Source organism: Lissotriton helveticus, chromosome 8 (genome assembly GCF_964261635.1).
Source record: "Lissotriton helveticus chromosome 8, aLisHel1.1, whole genome shotgun sequence".
Classification (NCBI taxonomy): domain Eukaryota; kingdom Metazoa; phylum Chordata; class Amphibia; order Caudata; family Salamandridae; genus Lissotriton; species Lissotriton helveticus.
In genome coordinates, this window is record NC_136069.1 from 1,058,933,222 (window position 1) to 1,058,960,125 (window position 26,904).

The window sequence follows — 26,904 nt, forward strand, 5'->3', positions numbered from 1 at the left end:
TTAAATCATGCAGTGGTTTCTAAAGTTTAGAAACCACTGCATACTACTTCCCCCTTGTGTACTCCGCAGTGATGACATTTTAATCAGTGCGGAGTATGCAAGGGCACCAAGTGGTATTTGGCTGAGCTATTTTCATGACTTAAAATGCACCCTCACATCCATTTTTGGACACAAAGTGCACTTTGAGCTATGAAACAAGCACCAAATGCCCCCTCCACCCCATTGCAGAATTCTGCGGAATTTGGCAGAATTTTAAATGTAATTCAGCGGAATCAAACTCTGCCAATTCCACCCACCCCTACTATTAACACCCTTCCAATCAGTTTAACATTAACCTAGTTATATGATCACAGATTCCCAAAACGTGTTGGTCGCATTTGCTACCCCATCTGAAGTCTAGTTATAGAGCCTATTAATTATACAATTGAATGTATTCTTACCCTATTTTTTCTGTGAAATCAATGTGGATGTGTAGTGGGTCTCATTTGTTCCAGAGTCATAACTTGCCCCTTTTCGTCCTATTCCACCATCATAGTGACATTAATCTCATTCAGCTTCACTGCCTGCTACATGGCTGGGAAATTCCTAGTACAGCTACTTTTCAGGGTACCACTGGGGGCATACCTCGAATCTCAGAATGACAAAGAAATAGCAAAGAGCAGGGAGACTGTATGAGATTGTACAATGCTGATGGTAAAGTAGAGTTCCTTACCTAGCTCCCTTCACTTCAAGCCAAGCCCAAGATTTTGGTTTCCACAACACCAGTGAGATCTAAACTGAGTTTTCAGCCAATTTTAAGATATTTTAGGACAGTATTTATTTACCATAGGATATTGAAAAAACTTAATTTAAATAGGGCTACCCATATATTTCCTAGTTTTTCACTTCTCCATTTCTGGGCAAAAGTAATAAATAACTCAATCTTTCTTTGAAGAGGTGACTGGACTAGAAACTAGATCTTGATTATCATATATGTGATAAAGTATCACTTGCTGTACATTATAAGGATACTGCAAGTCACTGAGACGTTCCCATGACCAAATAGAAGATTGAGGCAGACGGTGGAGTTGACTTATAAGGTTATGGCTCTCAAAAGTGACTTGCAATATCCTTATCATATATAGCAGAGGGGACTGTATTCCTTATAACACATGGTCATACCATCAAACATTAAGAATAAAATTAGAATCTCTAATGCAAAATGAAACAATCAAAAAAGTTGTTAGATATTTCTTGCAAAAAGATATTAGAATCAATTTAAAACAAGTCTGTTTTTTATGAAAAGGTGCAAGCCGGAACATGCAGAACATGCATAAAGATTCTAACTGTTCTATAATTTCCTAAGGAGTGCAAAAAATAAACATGTTGACATAAATATCTCCTTTCTGCTTGACACTATACAGCTAGAAAAACTGAGCAGAAGAAAGAAAATAAATGTTTTGCTTCTTAAACAGCTACTTTAATTAGGCTTCATGACCTGACCTGCCTTTCACTTCTGCTTCTGGCACTGACAGCAGTCATTGTGACACCATAACTCTGCTGTAATAAGCTATTACAGGTGAGTTCTGACATATTTTCTTTATAATGGTCAACTGGGTGCATCACAATTTGCCTAATATGGAGAAATTAGAGACAGGTTTTCATAAAGGGACTACAGAATCTCATGTATTATAGCCATCTTATAATCAAATGAAGGTGCAACCACAAGAGTCCTTACTTGGAGAATCATACCTTTTATGCTCCTCAAAATCTTACTTGCCAAGTCCAACATGTATAAATGTCTCTTGCTGAGGGCAGGCCATGAAGGGTGACAGAAAAAAACGCTAGTCTACAAGCTGCCTTCTTCAGTGCCTCTTGCGAGATGAGGTGGCATTCCACAGGCCTGCCCGTGCCGAATAGGGAGGAAGAGAGTAGGACATCCGTTGGTCAAGTTGGCATCCCGTATTGAGAAGACAAGGCCTGTGGATTTGGGAGGCATAGCTTTCCCCAACACAAAGACAAACTCAAGAAGGCATAGCCTGAGTCTCCATGCTGTTGCGGCACCATTGTTGCTAACACAGCAGGGGAGTTCATTTTTCTTGGAATGTTCCTGAAGGAGTGACATGACCAGGAGGGCTAGCAGCACTGAACTGCAGATAACATTGTTCTCTCCACCTGAAGACTGCTATTGCCCAGGAAAAGTAAGCTGTCCTGTCCAAACACTCAGTTGATGAAAAGGCCCCTTTTTTAAAAAAACTTTTGACATCATAGGGGATCTGTGTGTAATGAGATACTTGCCTTTCACCACACTGGAGATTAAGGCCCTGATGCCGAAAATGTCAGTTAAATAAAGATACCCTAGGATAAGTTATATATCTGGTGCGATAAGTAGCACCTATTATCCGTTTTTGGGAAATAACATGCAGATTTTGGTGTTTACAGCACAGAAATGGGCCTGGGATGGTAAATAATGTCCATTTTTATTCATTAAATTCTAGCAGATTTTGACATGCAGAAATTTAATGAAGGGTGAGATATTTAGCATACCCAGTAATTACTCAATTTTGGTAAATGTAACCAAACCCGTAAATTCCACCCCCTGTGAAAACAGAGGTTTAAGCCAGAGTCAGAAAACACTGACCTACTCATTATCAGAGCTCAGTGTAGAAATGACTTATGAGGGCTCCCTGTTGAATGTTGCCCTGTCCTAAGATGACAATAGGAGAAGAAAGGAGTATTTCTTCAACCATAGCCCCGCTGCACAGAAGACTAGAAGATTAAGCACTGAGAAAGACAAGAGTCTGGAGAACATCAGGAGGAAACACTGATTAAAGTGGAACCTCTCCTGACAGCAGTTATCAGAGAGTTACAAGCTACTTCACATAGCATTGAGGCTAAGGTGAGTAGCATGGAGGCAAGAATGGAAATACTGCAAGATCAACTGGGTCCTGTGGAGCATTCCCTTGGGAAACAATCACAGGAGATAGGGACAGTTAATGGTTCTATTGTGAGTTACTAAAGGAGAGAACAGATAATGGAATGTTTTGAGACTTTGTGGCGAACTCCATTCTCTGCTTGGACAGTAAAGTGGAAAAACTGTAAAACAATGCAAGAGTCCCAAATATAGGTACCCGAGGTTTTCCACCATTTCAGGAACTAGTTTCGTGACCTCTGATATACAAGATTTGTTGAAAGTTGAGGTTCTACGAGTTGAAGAAGCAGTGACTGTCAACGTAAAGAGGATGATTTGTTTTCTTATGTGGGAGTCAAATAACTCAACTTCCGAGTTGGGAATTGTGATAGGAGAACTGGGCACTGGGAAGGGGAGAGACACTACAAGCAACAATTTGGAAAGATAATTTGGCATGGATGAAGCTCAGATCCTTAAATTCAGCATGGAAACCTAGGCAAAATACAACTAGCACCAGGAAATCAAGAAGAAACTGAGATATTTGAGACTGAAGGATCAAATCCAGTAATCCTGAGGAACTTGGCGGGCATCCGAGATGGCCGCGTGAGCACAGCGCTCTCCGGACCCCCGCCACTCCCGGCATAATATCCTGAACATATCCTGACTTTTCACGAGGATTTGTGTAGAGGACGCTGGGCTGATCGTCCTGGAACTTTCGGAATTTGATTCTGACCCGGGGTGCCGGAGTTACGGTGATTCGAACTTTTGGGATCCGCCCTTGAGGTACGCCCGGGACTGGGTGAGGCTCTGTGGCCGTCTTGGAGTTGAACAACAGCGGCAGGGGGATTGGACTTGTGGGTCCCCCACTTAAGTTTCGGTTTCGATTCTTCCTCAGACTGAGACACCTGGCAGGGGAGTCTGGCCTGGGCTGGATCCGGGGCACGAGACGGCTGTCGGGCCTTTGGCTGGCTTTTTCTCCTATCTGATTGGCTCTATCCTGGTGGTACACTTTTGGCGGCTCCTTGATCCCGAAGCCTTGTTTCCTGTGCCCATTCCATCGAGCCTGGTGAATCTCTCTGTGACGCAGTTTTCAACATGGCGGGCAGAGGGGACCGAGAGACACGAAAGACCAAGACACCCCTGCGCGGGGGCCCGGTCCAATCTAACGTTATGGACCGTTACACCCACTCGAAGGGGTCCCCCGGAGCCGCCCTGCCCGGTCCAAGTGCTGCTGACCACATCGTGGACACATCAACGGAGCCGTCCTTGCAGGACATCATGGGCGCCATTTCTGGCATGAGGGAGACGATAGGCCACCAATACGAGGCCTTGGCCCACAAAATCGACACAGTGGCCATTGATGTGAACTTGATTCGAGCCGACCTATCGAAAACCAATGAGAAGGTGAAATCATTGGATCTCAAGTCATCCAGCCTCACGACGGACGTCTCGGAGATACAGACGGAGATTGGTAATCTCCGTAGGGTGAACGATTTCATGACCCGGCGCCTGGAGGACTTTGAGAACAGGGCACATCGCTGTAATGTGCGAGTGGTTGGCGTTCCGGAGAATCCAGAACCTCACTCTGTTGATCTCCTGGTTGAGGACCTGATCCAAAACCATCTCTCTCCGTCTGGACTGAGTAAATTTTTCGCAGTAGAGCGTGCCCATCGAGTTCCGGGGGGGCCAGGGTAAGCCAGGTGCCCCGCCGAGGCCTATTGTTGCGAAACTCTTCCATTATAGAGATCGGGACGCTATCCTGCAAGCATCACGTGTGAAGGGTCCGGTGGCCTTTGAGAACGCCACAGTGAACTTTTATCCGGACTTTTCTCAACAGGTCCAGAAACAGCGCATGGGCTTCCGTGGTGTCAAGAAGCGTCTTCGGGACATGGAGTTACGCTACGCTATGCTGTTTCCGACCAGGCTGCGAGTGGAGTACAATGACCGAACCTTTTTCTTTGATCGGCCAGATTCTGTGAACGACTGGCTTGACTCTCTGCCTGGCCGACCTCCTGCGACTGAGTCCGACGCCCACCCGGGTGGTGCTGAGGGTGGTGTGGAGAGCTGAACAATTCGTCTACGTCTGGGCCCTCGTATAGAGTGAACTCTTCCGGGATTCTATGCCTAAGTGCCTCTACTGTTTGTGTGTTTTCCTCGTCATCTGTCTTGATCGGGGTGGCGGGTGGGCCAGAGCCTTTCCTCCTCCGGGGTCTTTTTGTAGAATGGGGGTTCTTGGGCGACAGGCACACTGCATGTTGGGGTGGCTTTTTAGCATTTTGCAGGGGTGCAGGGTGGGGGGTGTTTTCTTGCTTGTTGGGGGGTGGGTGGTTGGGAAGTTCGATGTTTGTGTGTTATGTTCTCAAGGCGACTTTATCTTGCTACTGATGGTTTTCTTGTCATGCTCAGGGAGGAGGGGTTTCGGCGTTGCTTTGTGGGATGGGGGGTAGCGGGTTGAGGTTTGTTTCGTGGAATGTTAATGGTCTGGGGGATCGTATTAAGCGGAGTGTGGTATTGAAATGTTTACGACGTTTATCTCCAGATATTGTTTTCCTGCAGGAGACTCATTTGGTGGGCAATACTTGTCGTGCGATGAATAGGTGGGGCTATCGCCTTGCCGCACATTCGGGGTTTACCACGGGTTCCAGGGGGGTGGGTATCCTTGTTCGGGCTTCCCTCCCCCTAGCTATTGATGATGTGATCCTTGATGATCGGGGGCGCTATGCTGTCCTCGTGGGTCGTTATGAGGGTCGTACCCTCTCCTTATTTGCTGTTTATGTCCCCCCCGGCCTGCAGACTTCTACCTTTTCCGATTTGGGCAGTGTTTTGTTGGACCTCCCTGATAGTACTCTCTTCATTGCAGGTGACTTTAATTCTGTGTTCTCCGGTCTCCACGACCGCCACCCCCCTAGGGACACTCCTTCGGCCCAACAGTGGCTGGGTGGGTTTCTGGACACGTTTGGTTTGGTGGATTGCTGGAGGCTTATGCATCCTACTCAGCTTCAATACACTTTCCACTCTGGGGCCCATGGGAGTTTGTCTAGACTGGATTATTTCCTGATGCCTGCGGCCCAGTCGTCGGCGGTGCGTGAGATTAGACACCTCCCCCGGGGCATTTCCGATCATTCTCCGCTCTGGCTCTGTTTTGAGATGGGGGTGGAGGCGGCGGGCCGGGTAGCTCCTATCAACCCATGGTACCTTACCTCCCCCGAGACCCGCAACCTTTTGACTAAGTCTTTGGATGCCTATTTTTTGGACAACGAGGGATCCGTTTCCTCTGCGATATCCCTGTGGGAGGCCTTTAAGACGGTGATTCGGGGACAGGCCCTTTCCCTTATTGTTGAATCCAAGAGGGCGAGGGATCGGGAGGTGGTGGACCTCGAGAGGGAGATTGCTGAAAGGGAGGCTGCCTTAGAGTCGGAAGTCACATTTGATAAACTCCATGCCCTGGGTCTGAAACAATTTGCTTATAAGTCTTTGGTCACGGATGCGGCCAAACAGATGTTCCGGGAGCAACAGGGTCGTCTGTATGATGTGGGGGACAAGGCGGGCAAATTATTGGCGTGGTTGGATAAGAAGGAGAGGGCGAATCGTGTGGTGCCCGTGATTCAATCATCGAATGGTGTGAGAGTGACGGACCCGATTGGAATAGTTGCATGTTTTGCTGAGTATTTTCGTGTGGTTTATACCCCTGTGTCTGGACGGGATGTTGCTGACTCTCGCCTTCTGTTGCGCGATATAGCTTTGCCCAGTGTCTCCGATTTAGACTGTAAATCGTTGGAGTCCCCTTTTACTACTGACGAAATAGCTACTGCCATTCGCTCACTCCGTTCGGGCAAAGCCTTGGGCCCGAACGGGTTGCCAATTGAACTGTACAAGCTACGTCCTGACAAGGTGGCGCCCTATCTTCGTGACATGTTTTTGGAGTCCCGGGAACGGGGTGTTCTCCCGTATGATCAGCGTCTGGCTACGATAGTCGTAATTCCCAAGGATGGTAAACCGCGGGACCTTTGTTCGTCTTATAGGCCCATTTCCTTGTTAAACGTTGAGCCCAAGGTCCTGGCTAAGCTCCTGGCGACCCGCCTCTTGACGGTCATTAGTGACTTGGTTCATCCGGATCAATCCGGATTTATCCCACATCGCAACACGGCTCTTAACCTACGTCGTCTCCACGGTGCGGTTGCGAGGGCGGGGCTTCTGACGGAACCGGCCATTTTGGCCTCGTTGGATGCCTCGATGGCTTTTGACACAGTGGAGTGGCCCTATCTTTGGGCTGCTCTTGAAAAATTTGGTTTTGGTCCTGAGTTTATCGGTTGGGTGAAGTTGTTATACGCTGACCCCTTAGCGCAGGTAGTGGTGAACGGTAGAGTTTCTGTCCCCTTCTGCCTTGGTAGGGGGACCCGTCAGGGTTGCCCCTTGTCTCCGTTGCTTTTTGCGCTCGCCCTGGAACCGTTAGCTGCGTGGCTTCGTTGGGAGCCTTCACTCAAGGGGATCCGTTGGTCACCGGACTTTGAGGACCGCGTCTCACTTTACGCGGATGACATTCTTTTGTATCTTACTTCCCCGCGTAAATCTCTAAATGTTTTATTTGATGTTCTTACCTCGTTTGGAGCTAACTCGGGCCTAGTTATTAATTGGGCTAAGTCATGCGTGTATGTTCTTTCGGGTGTTTTGCCCCCATTGCCGGACAGATTTCCTATCCAGGTGGTCCAGTCTGGCTTCCAGTATTTGGGGATCTTTATTACGCGGGACTTCTCCCTCCGATTCGAGCGCAATCTCCTCCCCCCGCTTCTTAGACTGCGACTAGATGTGGCCCGTTGGCGTAAGCTGCCCCTGTCTCCTCTGGGCAGGGCGGCCCTTTTTAAAATGATGTCCTTGCCGCGGTTCCTCTACGCACTTCAGAATTCTTATGACGACGTTCCCGCTACCTATTTCCGAGAGATCGAGAGTCTTCAAAGACAACTGATCCGGGACGGGCGTCCACGTATTGCCCTTGCGAAACTCACCATCCCTTGGTATGACGGGGGCATGGCGCTCCCTGACATCAAGAGATATTACTGGGCTGCCCAGCTGTCTGCCATCAACCACGCGATGTATTCACCGGGTCGGGATCCGGCCTTTGAGATGGATAGACTCCAGCTGCCGGGAGGGGACTTTAATAGAGCGCTTTATTCTAGATCGGCCGGGCGCCATCTTGTGGGCCCGTCCAGGATCGCAGTCACCGTGTGGCGCGCCGCGCATGTGAGTTTGGGCTGGGAGAATCGACTGACACTGGCGACGCCGCTTTATGCTTCTGAACGTTTGGGGTGTCTTTGGTCTACTAAGGGATTCGACCGCTGGGATATGATTGGGATATGTAAGGTGGGTGATGTCTGTGCGAAAGGTAGCGTGAAGTCATTCCAGACCCTTAAGGCAGAATACGACTTGAGTGATAGAGAGTTTTTTCGGTATCTGCAGGTCCGGCATGCCCTGGCCTCAGTTCTAACTCCTGGTGTGACCCTGCCCGAGTCTTCCCCCCTTGAAGATCGTATACTAGATGGACACCTGCCTGATAGTACTATCTCCCTTATTTCTAAAAAATTGATTCATAGTCGCGCCGACCTGTTGGTCCGCCTTAGGGAGCTGTGGGTCGGTGACGGATTGGAATTAGATGACGAGGATTGGCAGTCAGCACTCTCTTCTCCTAAAGAGGTCGCCATTCCCGCCCGTCTTCGTTTGGTGCAACTTAAGATCCTCCATCGCGTGTATGTAACTGGCCCGCGCCTGGGTGTAATGGGTTTTTCCCCGGATGGCTTATGTAAGCGTGGCTGTGGGATGAGTGCTACATTTATGCATATACTTTGGGAATGCCCGTTGGTAGCGGCCTACTGGATTGATGTACTTGATGTGATGACTGTCGTGACTGGTGTTGCCCTGCGGCCTGAGGCCCGACGCTGCCTGTTGAACGTGTGGGAACCCACCGATTATTCTGTGGCCCAGACCAGATGGGCAACCTTGGGGTACATGGTCGCGAAGCGGGACATTGCGCAACTCTGGGGCGCATCCAGACCTCCGGACGTTTCGGTGTGGGAGGATAACATGGACTGGTCCATGTTTCGAGAGAAGACCGTCTATGTGGCTAGGGGCAGACCCAGGGCGTGGACTAAAATTTGGGGTCAGTGGAATGCATATCGTGGAGACATTTGTACCCCTCCCTTGGTTGACATATCCGATGTTACCCTGTCTCCCTAGGCTGACGTTCCCGAAATCTTTCATTCCTTTTTTAAGATTTTCCTGTCCTCCCTGCGCCCCCCCCCCCCCGGCCTTGCCGAGTCTCATTGACTTACCTTTATCTTCCTGATTAGTGTACTTCCCCTCTGTCATCTGGGCTGACGTGATTGCTACATTCGCCTTGTTTTAGTTTGTTATTTTAATGTTTAAGACAAAAACCGTTGTGTCCTGTCATATGCTTGGTGCAATATTTACTCTGTGATTTGAGCCTGGCCACGGAGATTAATGTTTACTGTATGATGCGTGCTTTCCGAATTAGCGGCCAGCCCGTGTGGTTGTAGGCCCATCTCTGTACTTTTTATCTGATTGCTCAATAAAAGTTTTTAACCCAAAAAAAAAAAAAATCCAGTAATCCTGCAGGATTTACAGTAGTGCAGAAGCAGAATATCCCTGTTTTTGCTTGTGAGTGCTGTAAATAATTTTGTTGAAGATATTGGGAATGGTCAAAGGGAGGCTGAGTGTACCACAATGATTGATAACAGTAATGTAACTGAGATTCACATACATTGTTGAGTCTAAAGTAATGCAGTGGGGTCCATTGAATAAAACAGTAATTGTAGATACAGTAGAACAAGAAGAACTTCTGTCTGATTATCAAGGGCTTTAGGGTCCATATTCAGCACTACCTTACAGCCAGTGAAAGGTACTTGCTAGTTTGCAAGATTGTGGATATAGTCACTGATAAGGATAACCAAGTCACTTAGGGAGGGTAACATCCAGAGTGTGAAGAGTACTCCTGGGCATAGACAGTAAGTAGCCATGAATAAGAGGTATGCTTAGGATGCCTCTGTGTGAATTAACTTCACTAAACTCTAAACAACAAGTAGAGAAATCAAAAACATTTTCTGTCTCAAACTGCACAGAGTTAACGTTTTTGTAGAGAACACGAGGACAGTTACTAAGTTATATGGGGTGAATATAGCTATGAACCCTTTAGAGTCTTTCATTTATGGGGGCCAATATGATTTAACATTGCAAGGCAAGTATCTCAAGACCCTAAGGAAGAGAAGCAGAACCCAGGGTGAGGACACTCTGTGTAGGCCTGCCGGTATCTAAATCAAATATGATCAATTAGAATCTTACACAGAAAGATCAAATGTTTGAGGCAAAATAGAATTATAACTCATATCTGATCCAGCCATTAAGGGGTTTCTGAAGTTCAGAAGAATATTCACACCCTTCTAGTGCAGTTGATATTTTAGAATTCCAGCTAAATCTGATAGGTGATACTTGAAAAAGAGCAGAGGGAATGTGTGTTCCAACGGATGTACGTCATGACAACGCGGGCTTTTACACCGCGCTGCCATTACGATGCATCCATTACAACGCAAGTCGTTACAACGACTTGCGCTGTAGGTGCTGGATTTTGGAATAGTATGATTTACGATTCCAACTCCAGCCTACGCAACAGTAGGGAAGGTGTTGGAATAGTAAATCTACTATTCCTAGTATCTAGCGCCATCCAGCGCAAGTCGTTGTAACGTCTTGCGTCGTGATGGCAGCGTCGTAATGGCAGCGCGGTGTACAGCCTTCGTTGTCATGGCTGTCTCCCGTTCCAACATCCCATACGTACAGGGCATATTTTATGTGTTATGGACATTCTATGGTTCATAGAAAAGGCAACCACCATGTGGTCTGTTGAGAACATAAGCAGATGAATTAATCTTCCCTGTTAATTTGAGGTATATACTGTTTATTTAAATATATATCATGCATGAACTTTAACAATACTTCACAGTATTGAATGTACTAGTGTAGTAGGTAGACACAGATGTCGTTTCTGGGTTTGCAAGCTTTAGATCACAACTACAGTGGGGTGATCTGCACAAGAGCTTTCTCAATTGTGTTCTTAAATGGTAATTATGGGTACTAAGAGGTGCTTAAATGTCGCACTGCTTAATGGTCGCTTACAAAAGAGGTCTTATAAAGCACTAGGGTTCCTTTTTGCGATGAGGAAAGTATTTGCCACTACTTTGAAAGTTAAAGCTTCTCTAGAAAGACTGCAGACCTCTAGATGACAATAAAAAATTTATTTTCTAAAGGTTTGCATCCACAACGTGTATGCATTTGCGAAACAAAATTTCCACCCGCTATATTCCTAAAACTCTGCATGAAAAATAGACATTAACATAAACTTACTATGTTTCCCTCCCTAGTTTATTTTGAATGCACCTGTCCTTCCCTTTTAGCTTCTGAATGTCTCTTGTATATATTGACTACTCTAAATTGCAAGCCTGTCATATCTCTTTCTTTGAAACTATATATCTCTGCAACCTAACAATATCTAGTCTTTCCATCAACTATTTGCTCATCACAAAACCTCCTTTCATGATCCCACTCAAGTCACTAATGCACCACAAAGAAACTAGAGTGAATGCATGGAATGGTTTCTTTGAGAACACAAGATAAATCAGAAAAACCAGTACCAGGATACCTCCCAGGTGAGACGTATGCTATACAAATAAAATTACATAACATGGATTGAACACTAACATTGGGTTCCGGGTAGCATGCTACTCACAGTAAAGCATTTCAAATGCCTTGTCAGGGGTAGTAAGGACTATGTGAAAGCAATTTCAATATCACAAGCCACAATAAAATTATTTACTTACATTTTAAAGGAAACTTAAAACTTCAAGGTATCGGATTCAAACATATAGTTTTGCATAAAATGCACAGTAAAAAACATATTTTAATCATTTGAGGGGTAGACTCATTCACAGACATACAGATTTGTATTTGTCTATTGGACAAAACACCTTGTTTCTAACAGTCTGATAGGTAAAAAAAAGTGACCGACAAATAGTAAAACAAGTAACCTACTTCGTTTGCTGCAGCTTTGAATTCCTCCAGTTGTCGCATTGTCAGCAGACGTCCCTTCCGTGAAGGAGGTGGTTTAGACTTTGCTTGCTCTTTGTAAATATCCTCAACTGAGATCTTAGGTGGTCGGAGGCCTGATGCTGGTTTAAGGCCAATGTCCACTGGATTGTTCACTTCTTCAAACTCCCTGTGAAAGTAAGCCAGAAAAATAAAATCCAGTTAATATCCATACTAATTGATATGATATCCCTGCTGCCTGGGGAGTCCCACATTAGCGAAAACAGACAACAATACATACTATGTAACAATAGGTCATGTTCAGTTACACTCATCATGATGATGCGCATTAGTTCATTGATAAGGCCTAAAACACTAATCTGGCTTGTTTTTATCTCGCCCTGAATTTGAGGATTCCATCGCAGATCATTCTGATGTTGTTTGTGATTTGTTGTAATAATATTCAGTATGAGCATATTTGATGTTTTGTTATTTATAAGATATGTTTAATGTGTGCTGGGAAGCGGAGTGAATTAAGCTCCAAGGCTTACGCCACCATAGAAGACTTGGTGCAGGTTCCCCCTCACCCCAGCTCATCTGGCACATTAAAAAATTAAGTCAGTGGTCTTCCAGTTTTGTCACTGTTTGAGAAAGTGATGATGCCATCACAGACATGATCTCATGGAGAGAAGTTTGCAGATAGCCAGCTATAGAGTAGAGAAGTAGTATCTCCTTTTTGGAACCCTAGTTTAAAATGGTGTACCAAACCTGCTTTAGTCTGAGGGGTGGGAGCAGTAGTGCTTTGGTACTGAGAAAGATTTATCTGAGGCACTGAACAGGGGAACCCTGTATCAACCCAGTAGTACTCCAGTGGGCCAAACAACCAGACTGTCCCCCGCAGGGCGCAGAGTTGCATGTAAGAGGCTGAGGAAAAACAAAAGGAGGGGCTGCAGTGGGACTTGCAGTGGGGGACTGTGCCACCTTGATAGATGTACATGGGGAAATGAGGTTATAGAGGCTGACCAGCCGAGCACTTTTGACTTTTCTAAGTGTTTGGTCCTAGGCTGCTGGCTGGGATTCTGTGTCCAAATGAAGCGAGACTTTGAGCGTGCCAATACTACTCTGGCTTTTTCTTAGTTTGATACCGTTTCTGGTAGAGGACAAGAGGAAGAGGATAAGGCCACCAACCAGAGAGAGAGAACGAGAGAGAGAGAAAGAGAGATTGTGAGAGAGAGGTCGCTTCTTTGCCCCAGAACTAATGACAGTCTTTAAGGGGACTGCTGAGTGGCCACTGACTCATTGAGAGTCATTTCGGATGTCTGCTATCAAGAAGCTTCAGTCCACAGTATTGATGCCACTGTAACATTCATGGAGGCAATGATTGAGGCCTTTCAGACCAGAGTAGTCATGACAGAGGGAGGTGTCACTAAGGTCTCTACAGTTGTGGAAGATAAAATGCAAGCTTTTTTCCTTCAGTTTGGTCCAGCCGAAGAAGACAGGTTGGAAGATATGTGAAGGGTCGCATCTTACTTGAGAAATTTGGAGTTCCCAGAAGTGATGGAAGGAGAGGATTATGAATGATGCTTTAGTAGTACTTGGACTCTGAGGTGTATGTTGATTAGGCACAAAATGTTTGCATGATAAGGATGATGAGACTTTCCAGAAGCGGTCCATCTTGGTGCTTGTATGTTGAGTGCCCCTTCAGGTGGAATTCTGAAAGTCCACAGAAAGCTCTACTGAGAGAACAACAATTAGAAGGAAACAAGTTTCCATGGAATCAAGGTTTTAAACTTCCTAGATCCAAGCTGGGGTACCAAATGAAGGAGGCAGGAGAGTCGGGCAGTTTGTGGCGACTTCTTGAGGATTGCGAGGAGAGATTAGACTGGCAATGTCATGAGTTGCCATTGCCGAGTCAATTACTTGAGGAAGAAGAGGGACAACTACCCCCTTATGTCTCACCTGTTCTTTACTTAGAGTCCCCAAGAGATCCACAACTCATGGAGGACGACGCTCCCTTTCACAAAGACCATGTTCCCGATGACGTCATGACCCATGTGATGCAATCACATGCTTTCGGAGGGGAGGAGTCTTCCAACACGGGGATATTTGAGTCAGGCCGGAAACTGGAGGAAGCGCGACCTACGGAAGAGGACACCTCGGAGAGAACGAAGAAGCCGAAGAGGAACCAAACCCTTGCCTCCTGTCGGATCTGGGCTTGCCCGCCCGCCGTACCATCAGGGACGGAAGCCGTGGATTTCACCAGTACCCCGAGGAATTGGAGGTACTGACGCAAGAGGGATCTGAGGGCTGAACCTGAGAGCAAGCGTCCACCACAAGAAAGGGAGTTTGACCGGTTCCGGTACCACGAACACGCCAGCCGCATGCCTGGAGGTGCGTGGCTCCCGGAGGTATGTGCTAGGGTACGCGGGTGGTTTAACAAATGGACCGCTACTAGTGATGTCCACTTTGGGGTAGAGGGAGGGGACCGCTGATCACTAGACTGTTTTTTCCTGTTATTATTAAAACAGTAGGATCCACTTGGTGACGGTACGGGTGTACTCCCCTTACATCCTCTCCCAATAGAGCATTTTCCCAAGAGAGGACGAAGACCCAACACACTCGTTTCTTTTCTTTTTACTTTATGTATCCTGGTTTGCGACCTCTGAGAAAGTAAACTTCCCTGACGATAAGAAGAAGAAGACAAAGCATCAGAGACTAAGAGTCCTTCTACGCCCTGAATACGAAAGAGCATGGACTGAGATTGTTTTTGTTTTATAGACTTTGTTTAATAAACCCTCTCAAACCCCTTATATCTTCTCTGGCCTCCACGTGTTTTATGACACGTGGTGTCAGAAGTGGGATAAGTCCATTAGACTGTTTAGGATGGAGAACCTAGTGCAACAATTCATTGCGGGCCAGGAGAAGTTAGAGTGGGCATTGGAGAGACATATGTCATCAGCTCAGGCCGACAGAGAACTGTTGAGCACTTCCATAAATCAACAATTAGAAAGTTTATATAAGATATCGGACCGTCAGGATGACTTTGCCAAGGGATTACCCATGAGACAGGGAAGTGGTCCGACGTATCCCACCGTACCCCTACAGAAATATCATGAAGGAGAAGATCCTGACTCATTTCTATTGAATTTCGAAAGGGCAGCTCGAGCCTCCGGCTGGCCCGAGAACAAATGGCCTTTTTTCTTGGCTCCGTTGTTGCGGGGGGAGGCCCAAGAGGCGTACCAAGCAGCCAATCCACTGGGTACCGCGACCTATGCAGAAATAAAAGGGGTTACACTAGACCATTTAGGGCTAGATTCAGAAGCATATAGAACCCACTTCAGAAATGAAAAAGGTAAACCGGGAGACAACCCCAAGACCATATTCCATAAATTGAAAACAGCAGCTGACAAGTGGTTAAAACCACAAGACCATACTAAAGAGGAAATCATGGCTATGATTTACCACGAACAGTTTCTAGAGGCTTTACCATATGCCACACAGAGATGGTTAAAACAACATATCCGTCTCAGCCTGGAACAAACTACTGAAATGGCGACCACCTATTCCCGGGCCCAACCCCGAAGCAGTACCTGGGAGACTGAGAACAAACAGGGGACAGGAAGACAGGAAAAGAAACCTCCCAAGGTGACACCAGAGACTAACAAGACCTGACTCTATAAATCGGAGGCTCTGACAGGAAAGGGTCCTCAGTGTTTTGAATGTGGTACATGGGGACATAGCGCCTGCTTATGTACATCGAAAAAACAAACCGAATAACCCATGTATATAAATTACTTGTCCCGCCATGTCCTGTATACTGTAGAGTTTGGTACAGGATTTTACGTAAGTCTGCTCCTAGACGGGGTTTGTGTACAGTCACTCCTTGATTCAGGATGTCGACAGTCAGTCATTCAGGGCCACCTCATTAAAGATAGTGACATTATTCCCCACCGCCTTATACCTATTAAATGTGTTCACGGGGATGTTAAAACACATCCAGCAGCCCGGTTAAAGCTACGTCTACCAGACAACCGGGTTCCAGATACCATTGTAGGCGTCCTTCCATGTTTACCTGAGAAACTCATTCTAGGAACGGATCACCCAGAATTCATGGAATTACCACATACAAACCTCCAGAAGGCACCAAATAAGACAACTGTACTCCTTAGTCAGACCCCTTGGCAGGGAGATAGGAGCTTCAGATACACCCAGAAAAATTACCCCACACGACAAGCAGCTTGGCAACAAGCTACCCCTCAAGTCCTTTCCTATCCGGGTTTTGTCATAGATAATGACCTCCTTTATAGAGTACGATCAGCAAATGCCAATAGACAACTACTGGTACCCACGAGTTTCAGGGAGCAGGTTATGTTTTTTGCTCATAGTCATCTGGTAGCTGGCCATGTTGGGGCACAAAAAACTAGTCAGGACGTCCTTGACCATTTCTATTGGCCGGGTATCCATGCACAAATCACTAAATACTGTCAAGAATGTGAGGTATGCCAGCGGAAAAATCCTTACCATCCCCCGGCGGTTCCCCTACAGCCTTTACCCATCATAGGCAAGCCATTCAGTCGAGTGGGAATGGATCTTATAGGTCCATTACCTCGATCCAGGAAAGGCAATCAATATGCCCTTGTCGCTATTGACTATGCTACCCGGTATCCGGAAGCATTTTCCCTGAGAACCCCCAACACTTCCTCTATTTGTGAAAAGATGATTGAACTTTTTTCCAGAGTCAGATTTCCAGATGAAATCCTTACCGACCAGGGTACCCCATTAGTTTCAAAATTAATGAAACAAGTATGTGAGAGTTTAGACATTGCACAAATCAGAACCTCCGTATATCACCCGCAAACGGATGGGCTATGCGAGCGCTAATACGGAACCATTAAGCTCACCCTAAAAAAGATGACGACAGCGGAAGGACCAGACTGGGATGCGTTTTTACCCTTAGCATTGTTTGTTATCCTTTGTCAAAAGCAAAGTAGCCTTGGTTGTTCTCCTTTTGAACTAATTTACGGTCGCCAATCGCATACTCTCCTGGAAATGACCCGGGAAGCATGGGAATAAGAAACACCAGAATAAACCCAGGCCCTTTTGGACTACTCCAAAGGATTGAGGTCACGGTTAGCCAAGTTCATGGAGTTCGCCCATACCAACCTCGAGAAGGCACAAAGACGACAACAACTTTTCTATGACCAGGGTAAAAAGTGGCGCCATCTTCAGGTGCATGATTGGGTCTTGGTCCTCCTCCAAGCTGCCATATCCAAACACCGAGCAGAGTTGTAGGGACCCTATGAAATCATAGAAAAAATTTGCCTAACCACCTATCATTCACAACTATCCCGGAACAAAACCCAAATTTTTCACATTAATTTGCTTAAAAAGTGGTTAGGAAAACCTCCCACCAAAATATGCATGGCCGAAACAAACCTCCTGAATACTTCCACCACTGAGGAACTTGATATTAACCAAGACCTTTAAGTGGACCAAAATGAGACACCACGGGCCAGATGTAGCTCGCCAATTACCGATCGGTAACGGCCGATTGACATGTAGGGGGCATATTATTTACAGAATCGGTATATTTACCGATTCGGTAAATTTACAGAATCGGTAAAATACCGAATCGGTAAATATACCGATTTTGTAAATCAATATGTAGGTGGCACTGTAATCAGTGCCACAGGCCCTTACCGAATCGTTATTTACGATGGAATACTATTCCATGGTAAATAACGAATTACATTGTACATGCACATCTGTGCATGTACACCTGTGCCATGTGGCACACAGACATGCCCTAGGGCATGTCTGTGTGTCACCTGGCACACAAACCCGAAACAGGGGTGCAACAGGGTGTCAAAGTGACACCCTGTCCCCCTTGTAAAATCGGTAATTTTACCGATTCGGTTATTACCGAATCGGTATTTGCTATTGAATTCTATGGGCTTCAAGGCCCATAGGAATCAATGGCAAATACCGATTCGGTAATTACCGAATCGGTAATTACCGAATCTTACAGATTCGGTATTTTTACCGAATTATTTGCCTACATAGCAATTACCGAATTGTAAATACCGAATCGGTAAAATTCGGTATTTACCATTCGGTAAATTGCTATTACCTACATGTGGGCCCACATTCCTTATTGACTACCTTTTCCTCTATTTTCTCCGACAGTCCCGGTAGGACTCACTTGGTCCAGCATACTATACCCTCCATACCTGGGAGGGTTATCAGACAGCACCCATATCGCATCCCTGTGGCTCAAAGAGCCCGATAGAAACCGAGATTCAGAACATGTTCAAAGCAGGGATCATACGCCCTTCCAAAAGTGACTGGTGACTGGTCATCTCCAATAGACCTTGTGCCAAACGGGTGTGCCGTTTTGGAAAGAAACAAAACTAGAATGTTGTCTTCTAATTTGTAGAAATACAGTTTTGCAATCTATGCACAACAAAACAAACCACTGGCTGCCTCCATTATTTATTATTTACGGCTTGCCGTGCTTCCAAAAAAGAAATATGAATGTTGACTTTCATGGACATAATTTATTTTGGTGAGCCGCGCACAACAAAATAAAGATCATACGGTCGTCATTGCTAAAGTTCAAGCGGCACAATAATGCACCAGAAACAAGACTGCGGCTGCCATTGTTAACATTTAAGCGTGGTGTTCAGAAAGTGCGGTTGGGAAAGTAGCTGTTCTGCCTGCAGCACCAGCAGACCAAAGTCATTATAAAATAGTGCAAACAAACTGTAAATAAAACATCCCAAATAAGATTACATGTAATAGGGCCAGTCCTTATAGGAGGTTACAACAGTAGAAAAGGAGGGACTACTGAAAAAATTAACCAATGAAAGAAAAGCATTTATAACAGACAGTCAAAGGAGCCAACTGAAAACATGGTCAGGCAATGGGCGTAGCTTAAAGCACATATCCTGAACACAGCATGTCTCGAAGAGACAGCGCAAGCACTGCCTAGGCGAGACCTAGAAATAGGTGGATAGCTTAGGCAGATGATTCACAGAAGAGGAAAGCACTGGCCAGTGAGGGGCCACTATTCAAAAGGCCACAGCCATCCACAGAAGGCTACTTGAAGTAAGACGCAATCACTGCTTGGTCTTTGGCCAAGGTGCTGCGTGATAACTTGTACTGCAATGGGGGCGAGGGGGGTGAATTTGTCATGGCTAATTAGCACTGAAGCCCAGTGACCTAGTGTCATTCATCTTGTGTCATGTGTTAAAACTTAAATTATTATTTTATGAAAGTGTAATAGACTGTGCTTTAGTATACATCTCACAGGCTGCTTCAGAGAGCAAGAATGGTTCGTCCGTAGGAACTGCTTTGTAATAGTCAATGTTGGAGGAGTAGGCAAAATTTTACTTTGCACAAGCTAAAAGTGCACTTCAACATTTTTGTTTTCGGGCCTCATTTCCATTCTAAACTGGTTAGGCGAGTCACTTAAAAACCTTTCACGAATGACTGCAGGGAACAATCCTTGGATATAATAATCTTATGCTTAGGTGCTGTCACAGACAGTGTCCCAATCTACTCAACTGCCTTCTTGCCTTCATTTTAGGATTGCTGGAGACTCTGCAAGTATCAGCTTGACAGGGCAGTTTGAAAGAAACTTCCAAATTTGTCCTTCAGGGGGAGTGCTACTTTCAGCAGGGTAGTTCTCTAAAGAGAGTGCAGGAACTGGCTATTCTTTGTACTTCTCTCAAGGCCTGTTATTTCCTCAAGCCACTTAATCCTAAATTGAAGGTAGCTTTCAAGTCCACTAAAATGAGTAGTACAACCCGTAGAAATCCCAATACGGAACAGAGTTGTGACAAGTCAGTTCCATGACATAGGCAGAATCCTAATTAAATAAAGACAGCATGCTGTTTTTAAAAAAAATAACTAGTTTATTTCGGCTATAAAAGCCATAAAAGAATTACATCCAACACATTAAAAACACATAAAAATAAAAATAAAAATATAATCAGAGTACTCATCAATAGACAAAAGACATACAAATGTGTCAGACTTAAACACATAAGGGTAAGAATGTAATTATCCACCATTGGCACTCATCTCATATCAGGCAGAAATTCAATAGATTACTACACAGTATGGGCCTCCTGGTAAAACAAAAGCTAAGTAAAAACCAATTGATGAAATTATGCCTCTCATTAGCGTATCAAGTTAGAAATCATTACTGGGCAGCGCTCTCGATCCGATTTTCCATGCCCGCTGTAAATGTAAATGTAGAGTATTTATATAGCGCACTTCTACCCGGAGGCCTCGTAGCGCTGTATTCATACCGCTGTGGAACCCATCCTGGCTTTCCTGTGAAATGTCCACTCCTGGGCACCCCCAAGGTGAAGTCAGGCATCCACAGCGCTGCTGGGGCTGTTGTGGAGATTAAGCAAGCTATTGCCCAGAGTCACAGAGTGGGACCCATGATTAGACTAGGCACCGAGGCGAGAATTATCAGGTCCGGGGAAATTGAGTCCAAGAGCCGCCGAGCCGGGAATTGAACCCTGGTCCCGGGCCAGACCTCTGCATCAGGGTCTGCCGCTCTAACCATTGAGCCACGCTTCTCCACCTGTAAAAAGCGAGAGATGGCAAACACATTCTGTTCCTTCAGCTCACTTCTCAGAATTCTTAATGCCTCCCAATAATGCCTTCCACTCTCAAGCTTAAACACTGTGATCATCCATTTCTTGCCGGGCATTGAGTAGCTGGGACGAAGGAAGAAAAAGTGCTCCTCTGACTCCAAGCTGCGGACAGTATGGACAATAGTTTATAGAGCGACTTGATTTATCCCACTGAAGATGCAAATGATCTTAGTGGTAATGTACAACATCAACATTTTACATATAAACGTTTTACTTGAAAGGGAAACATTCTGTCCATGTATGGTTCAAAGCTAGGTAGACTTTTATGACTCAGAAACTGCCCTGTTAGGCTCCCGTCTATCTGGTCATTCTAGGTCTGCACCATAACATTTTCCCAGTAAAGTCTTTTCAATTTTGGAGTGTCACCTTTGACTATTTACGGTAGATAGATCCCTAATTCACCCATTTTAACCAATTCTCACAACTTCTTGACTTGTTTTAGCCATCTGGTGCGGGCTTGTTTGTCACAAGAAATAAAGATTCCTGATAGGGAGTCAGCTTCAAGGTTGACCAAAGCCGCACCCAATATAGCAACGGTTTTAAAGAGATCACCAAATGAATGGAGTTTAATGCTAGATCAAGTCTCAAAGGTATGGAAGGAGAGCTCAAGGGTAAATTAAAAAGAGCCCTGAAAATGTATTTTCTACCTGCATAAGGAGAGTTGTGTCAGCATATCCACATATCTCGGCCCCATAGGCTGCTGTGCCTCTGTATACACTATGGGCAGGTGACACAGAGCCCCTTGAGGTGGCCTTGTACTTCCCGATGCTCTCTGGTGAAGAATATGTATACTCTTTCACATTTGCAGCCCCATAGGACAGATTGTCTGCTAGTCTTACTACTAAATAGTTGGAAATTGTTATCTGCTCTATCGGGCGTACTTGATTTTCAACCAGTCTCTTAAAGACCGGTGAGGGTTTATTACCATCAACTTAGATTTAGATGGATTTAGCTCTAGGCCCCTGCTTGAGCCCAAATTCCGACTGTAATCCAATTGGGGTTCTAGAAAGGAAGAGAGTATCGTCGGCAAACATGAGGAGTGGGGTGGAAACTCCTGCAGACTAGGGTGCATTGTGCTTGCACTGAGATAACCATTTTACAACTCCATTGTTGTAAAGACTAAAAAGTGTAGGTGCAAGTATGCATCCCTGCCGGACCCCCCAGTTAATACGAATCCTATCCGTGAGATCCCCTCCATTATTCCACCTCACCTTAGCTTAAGTTTCAGTATGGAGCACTCTTAGTATTTGAAGGAGGTCACTAGGGACTCCATAGACTTCCAGGATCCTCCATAGATTGTCTCTTTGAACCAGGTCAAATGCTGCTCTCAGCTCTATAAAGGCAAAATAAAGATATTCCCACTTCAAGGTAACATACTTCCAGCATAGTAGCTTGGAGCGAAAGACCTGGTTGAGGGTACTGACTATTTCTAAAGCCTGCCTGTGTGTCTTCAAGAATGTGGGTTTCTGAAAGTCAAGTTTGGAGCCTTGCCAGGACCTGCCTAGCAAAGATGCTTTGGCTGTTATCCAGTAAGCTTATGGGTCTATAATTGGCTGGCACATCCCTGTTCCCCTTTTTATAGATCAGGATCATAGAGGCGCCACACCAGGATGGAGGGATGGCCTCATCTCTCATGATAGCATTGCTCAAAGAATTAGGATATGGGGCCCACATTTCAGGCTGTGATAAGTATAAGTCCCTGGGGGTAGCATTCAACCCAAGGGCCTTTTCTTTCTTCATCTGTTTTAGAGCATGGGCTGTTTCAGCTAAAGTAAAGCTTGTGCCATCCCTGCCTACATTTACTTCCACCCTTTCAGTATAAGCTAGGGCAGTGTACTCTATTACGTACCCCTTCTCCTGGATCCTAGCCTGAGTCTTGTCCTGATCTTACTCACTATAAAGAGCTGGAAAGTGGGCTATCTACATGTTCGACTGAACTACTGCTTCAAGGTAGTTGTCAATTACACACGAACCAACCAAAACTAACTTCCAGAAAGCCTTTAGGACCTCATTCAGAAAGGCATCTGTTAAAAATGACCATTGTTCAGATTCCCAGCTCCTTTTGGTGTTGGTCAAAATGGTCTTGTATCTCTTCTTAGCAATGCCTATTTCTGTGCAGCTTTATAGTTACCAGTAAATGTGGTTTTTATGTGATGGCACTCTTTAAAAGAACTAACTAAGCAGGATTTTCTGACAGCGGCCCCTCCACCCTGTTTTCACAAAAAAATTCTCACTTGGTCCATTAATTGGCAATGCTGAATAACAAATTGTATGTTGGACACATCAGTTGAATCTATCAGAGACAATTTTTCTACAAATAGTTTGTATATTTGTGTCTGTACCACCGCGTTAGTCGCTACTGTTGACCATTTTATATTTTTCCTATTATTTATTGACTTAATCGGGGATTTGGTTATAGAAGGTGGCAAGTTTAGGTTCAGAAGTAGGCTAGCAAGAAACTTAGCACTCAGGGCTTGATGGTCACTATCTACTCTTGGGACTATTTCTATATAATTTAGGATATAGGCCAAAGTGCATGATCCAGGAATATGTAGTCTATGTTATTGGTGATTATGCCTCTTTCAAAGGTTGGATGAGGGAGGGAGTAGGACCTTGTATTGCCAGTGACTATGTTTAGACTGTACAGTGTGGTTAAATCCTCTAATTGTACTGTCACACTGGCTAACTTTCTCGTGTCGTCCAGGGAGGCCTTATATCTTATTATTGGTTACAATTAATGTGTTCCTTGGCCTGTCTTCGTCCGATCAAGGGGAAGTTGCATGTTGTAGTCACCATCTATAATGTTTTGGGCACTCCAAATAAAATAACCCAACATGTCTAATACATGGTCTACTGTACCAGATGGAGTGTTTGAAGGGACAGATCTAATATACATTCACAACTGCAATATGTCTAATCCTTAGTGGAGTAGCTATTTTAATTTCAAGGCTCAGCAAATCACTGCTGTTTGAGGGGATCACTTTAACTACAGGAAATAAATCCAATCTCAGCCATATCAATAATCTCCCAGATGCTCTTCCAGCATGGGACGGTACAGCATTAACACTTACTGTAAGAAAACCAGATGTGAACACTGGGTCAATCGCCCAAGTCTCCTGAAATAATAATTCTGTAATATTGATCCACGAAGTCCCTCCAGTCTGGATCTTCAAGCTTTGCTCTCTAATTCCATGAGACCATCTTAAAAAATCATCCTGGGTCTCCACCCTCACCGAATCATGTAGTGGTGTACATCAATCCTGACCCACTAAGACTAATGAGTGTTTTTCATTATTCAAAGGATTGCCGGGGGTTTTTACACCACTTCCACTAGATTATTGTGTGTTTTTTTTAGCATGCCTGACTCAAGAGGATTCATTGGTTCTTTTCCAGTGAGTATTGTGGGAATTACGGTGCACCTCCGGTTCTCGCATAGTCGATTGTTCATGGATAAGTCTGAGTATTCAGTGGGATTAGAGGTAGTTGGATGAGGGGCTGGGACTTTGTAAGCCTTAGAACCTGTATGTTCTGTTAGAGGGTTTGGGACATTTAGCTTGAGTCTTACATGTGACCTTATAGTGGGGATAAACCTTAATTCAAGTGAGATTAACCCATCAACCAGTTTGTGGTTCTTTAACTTCTAGCCTATAAAATCATGTTGTGGATCAATACTGCTGAAGAATGTAGCATACAAAATGTCTTCCCTTATGGTGAATCTGGAGCCTGTGGTATGCCTCAGCCACTGCATGTTTTAATTTACAAATGAGTCGTCTGGTTTCCTTGAGCAATACAAAATTGTAGGGATAAAGATCATATAGATGTCATGGGGCTTAGTCAAGGGCTCATAAGGGTCAATGCTGTTATTCCTCCTATAGCTACTACGTGTGGGGATCTCTCTTTATCTGGATGGTAAATTTGAGATTAACCTCCGCTGTGAATTAGGAATATCTTGTGCCAGCCATTTCCCCTCTTGCGCTTGTATTGCGAAGGGCCAATTCAGTTCTTGTGTAAATGTGAGTGCCTGAGTAGTACACTATGGCCTTATGAGGGTTTGAGATTAGATTGGGATGTAGTTTAGCATCGATTAGGGGAGCCTTATTATTATTATTATGCAGTAGTGTGCTATTAAAGTTCACTACCAATACCGGAAGACTGTCAAATTTCTCATTTAATGCTTTAGACAATATACCCATACATTCACGCAGGCTTCCAATCTCTCCCCTCAAGGAATTTAACTGTGCAGTTATATCAGCTCTTGCCCTGCTCCTAACAGCCTTTGATGGTTTATTCCCTTTTCTGTTGGTCTATGGGGTGTTTCCTAAGGACCCTCGTACTGCAAACCGGTTAGAGCACCCTTTGTTAGCTATATGGGTCGTGGATGTAATCCCTAGCTCAAACGGAGTGGCCTGTGAAGGAGCTTCTACAGTGCTCACTAGGTTGATGAGTTTGTCCTTGATACTAGCTCCTGGGGCACATCCATCCTCTGTGTTACTAAAGAATGACATAATGCCCTTCTGTGCATTCCGCTTACTCCCACTCCTCCTACCCTGGTTAAACTCACTTTTCTTTTGGAGCAAGTAAATCCTTCACTTCTTCTATCTATCATTAATTTCATCCAGAGTGCAGTTCTCTGCTGAGTGTTGGTGAAGGTTTCTAGCTCCTCCTGCTCTGAATATTTTATCAGATGCCTTGGATTTCACCATGATTGCAAATTATCACTAAATGTTAGCGCACACTAAGGTAAAGCTATTTCAAACGAAAGAATACATTTGGAGTTAAAACAACTGTGCACTGCAGTGACTACTTGGGTTCAACAATTAAAAGCAGTTTAAGCAATTAAAACCTGTATTCCTATGTAAAGCACTATTAACCTGCTCACCTACCAATATCAGCGACCCTTTTAGGTGCACAAGAGAACAGAAAGTTAGTACCAGTTAGTCCATCTTTGAGCTTTCACCACATTCACTAGGGGGCACCCCATGAGCCATATCTGTTCAAAGTGGAGGATCAGTAAAACAACAATCGCCACTCCAGGAGCCGAATGAGATTAAACACTTCACTCTTGGTCTCAACTAAAACGTTATAGTCAATGACTGATCAAGATAGCTTAAGTCCCCCCTGTTGCAAGGGGCAGGCAAGTTTTGTCTGTGATACACAGGATGAGCTGACTTAAGAAAAACTTTAACCAGATGTCCTAGTGGTTAAGATCAGGGCCAAGGGGGTGGCCCTAATCTCCTTTTCCTGTCGCTCTCGGGCGCAGAACGGTACGCCCTTGCCCCAGGCTTTGCCCGGGCACAACCCATGCGCACCCTGCACTGCGGGATAACAGGAAGCGCTTTTCAGCCTGTGGCTGGCCCCACTCCCTTAAAGCTGCAGTCAGCAACCGCGCCTCCTGGCACTTTAGGTGGTGGGGGATGGAGTCCCTTGAAGCAAGTGGGGTCCCTGAGGACAAGTAGCACCTCTCTGAAGTCAGTGAGTCCCACTGTTTATTGCACTGTTGCAACTATTGACAAATGACTGCCTTCATTACGTTCTCCCTGGTAGGTAGACTGGATAAAGGGATGATAATCTGACTGCTCGGAAAGGTAAATTTGGACTTTATCTTCATTTGGCCAATGACGTGAGTATAGTAGAGACCTTTTCTGGGGGGGCGAGAACTGAATGATTTGGTCAATGCTGGGTACGATCTGTCTAGACAGACCTCTCATCAATGTGGAAGAAAAGCTTGGAATAGGAGAGGATGACCATCAACCTTTGTAAATAGGGGCCTGATGTACAAAATTTACATTTGCAAAAAGCCGTCGCATATTGCACACCGACTTTCAGTGAATGGAAAAATAATTTTTTTCATCAATCTATGTACTAAAAGGTCATTTCACAAAATGTTTAATCGTAGTGGTTCTCAATCTGACCTACCTCTTCCACATTCATGACTTATGTTGCGAATTGACACTTACTGCAAATGGATGCCATCCCAAGGATGGTGGCCTGCTGGGGATAGCAGACCACCATTTCTGTGATTGCCTTTTAATAAAGGAAACTTTTTGGTTTTTTTTATGCAGCCTATTTTCCTTAAATGAACAGGGAATGCATTTAAAAATCAAAGTTTTTACATTTTTTTAAAAGTAAGTTTGTGAGTCGGCATTGGTACAATGGACCACTGCCCCAGCATTTTATTTACATTCACAAACAGAAGGGTTTCCCTTTCTTTTTGGAAACATGTTACCACCCCAACTCCGGAGTCAGGGCCATATGTAT

The 26,904-nt window shown here is 45.0% G+C and overlaps 1 protein-coding gene across 1 annotated transcript in view; it reads right to left on the bottom strand.

Moving 5' to 3' along the window:
• The window catches only part of CFAP47 (cilia and flagella associated protein 47), a 2,858,849-nt gene that overhangs the window by 2,663,699 nt on the left and 168,246 nt on the right, over positions 1-26,904 (bottom strand). The window contains exon 12 of the mRNA XM_078657910.1: positions 11,981-12,164. Coding sequence (XP_078514036.1) covers positions 11,981-12,164 — 184 coding nt within the window. The remainder of the gene's footprint in view (positions 1-11,980; positions 12,165-26,904) is intronic.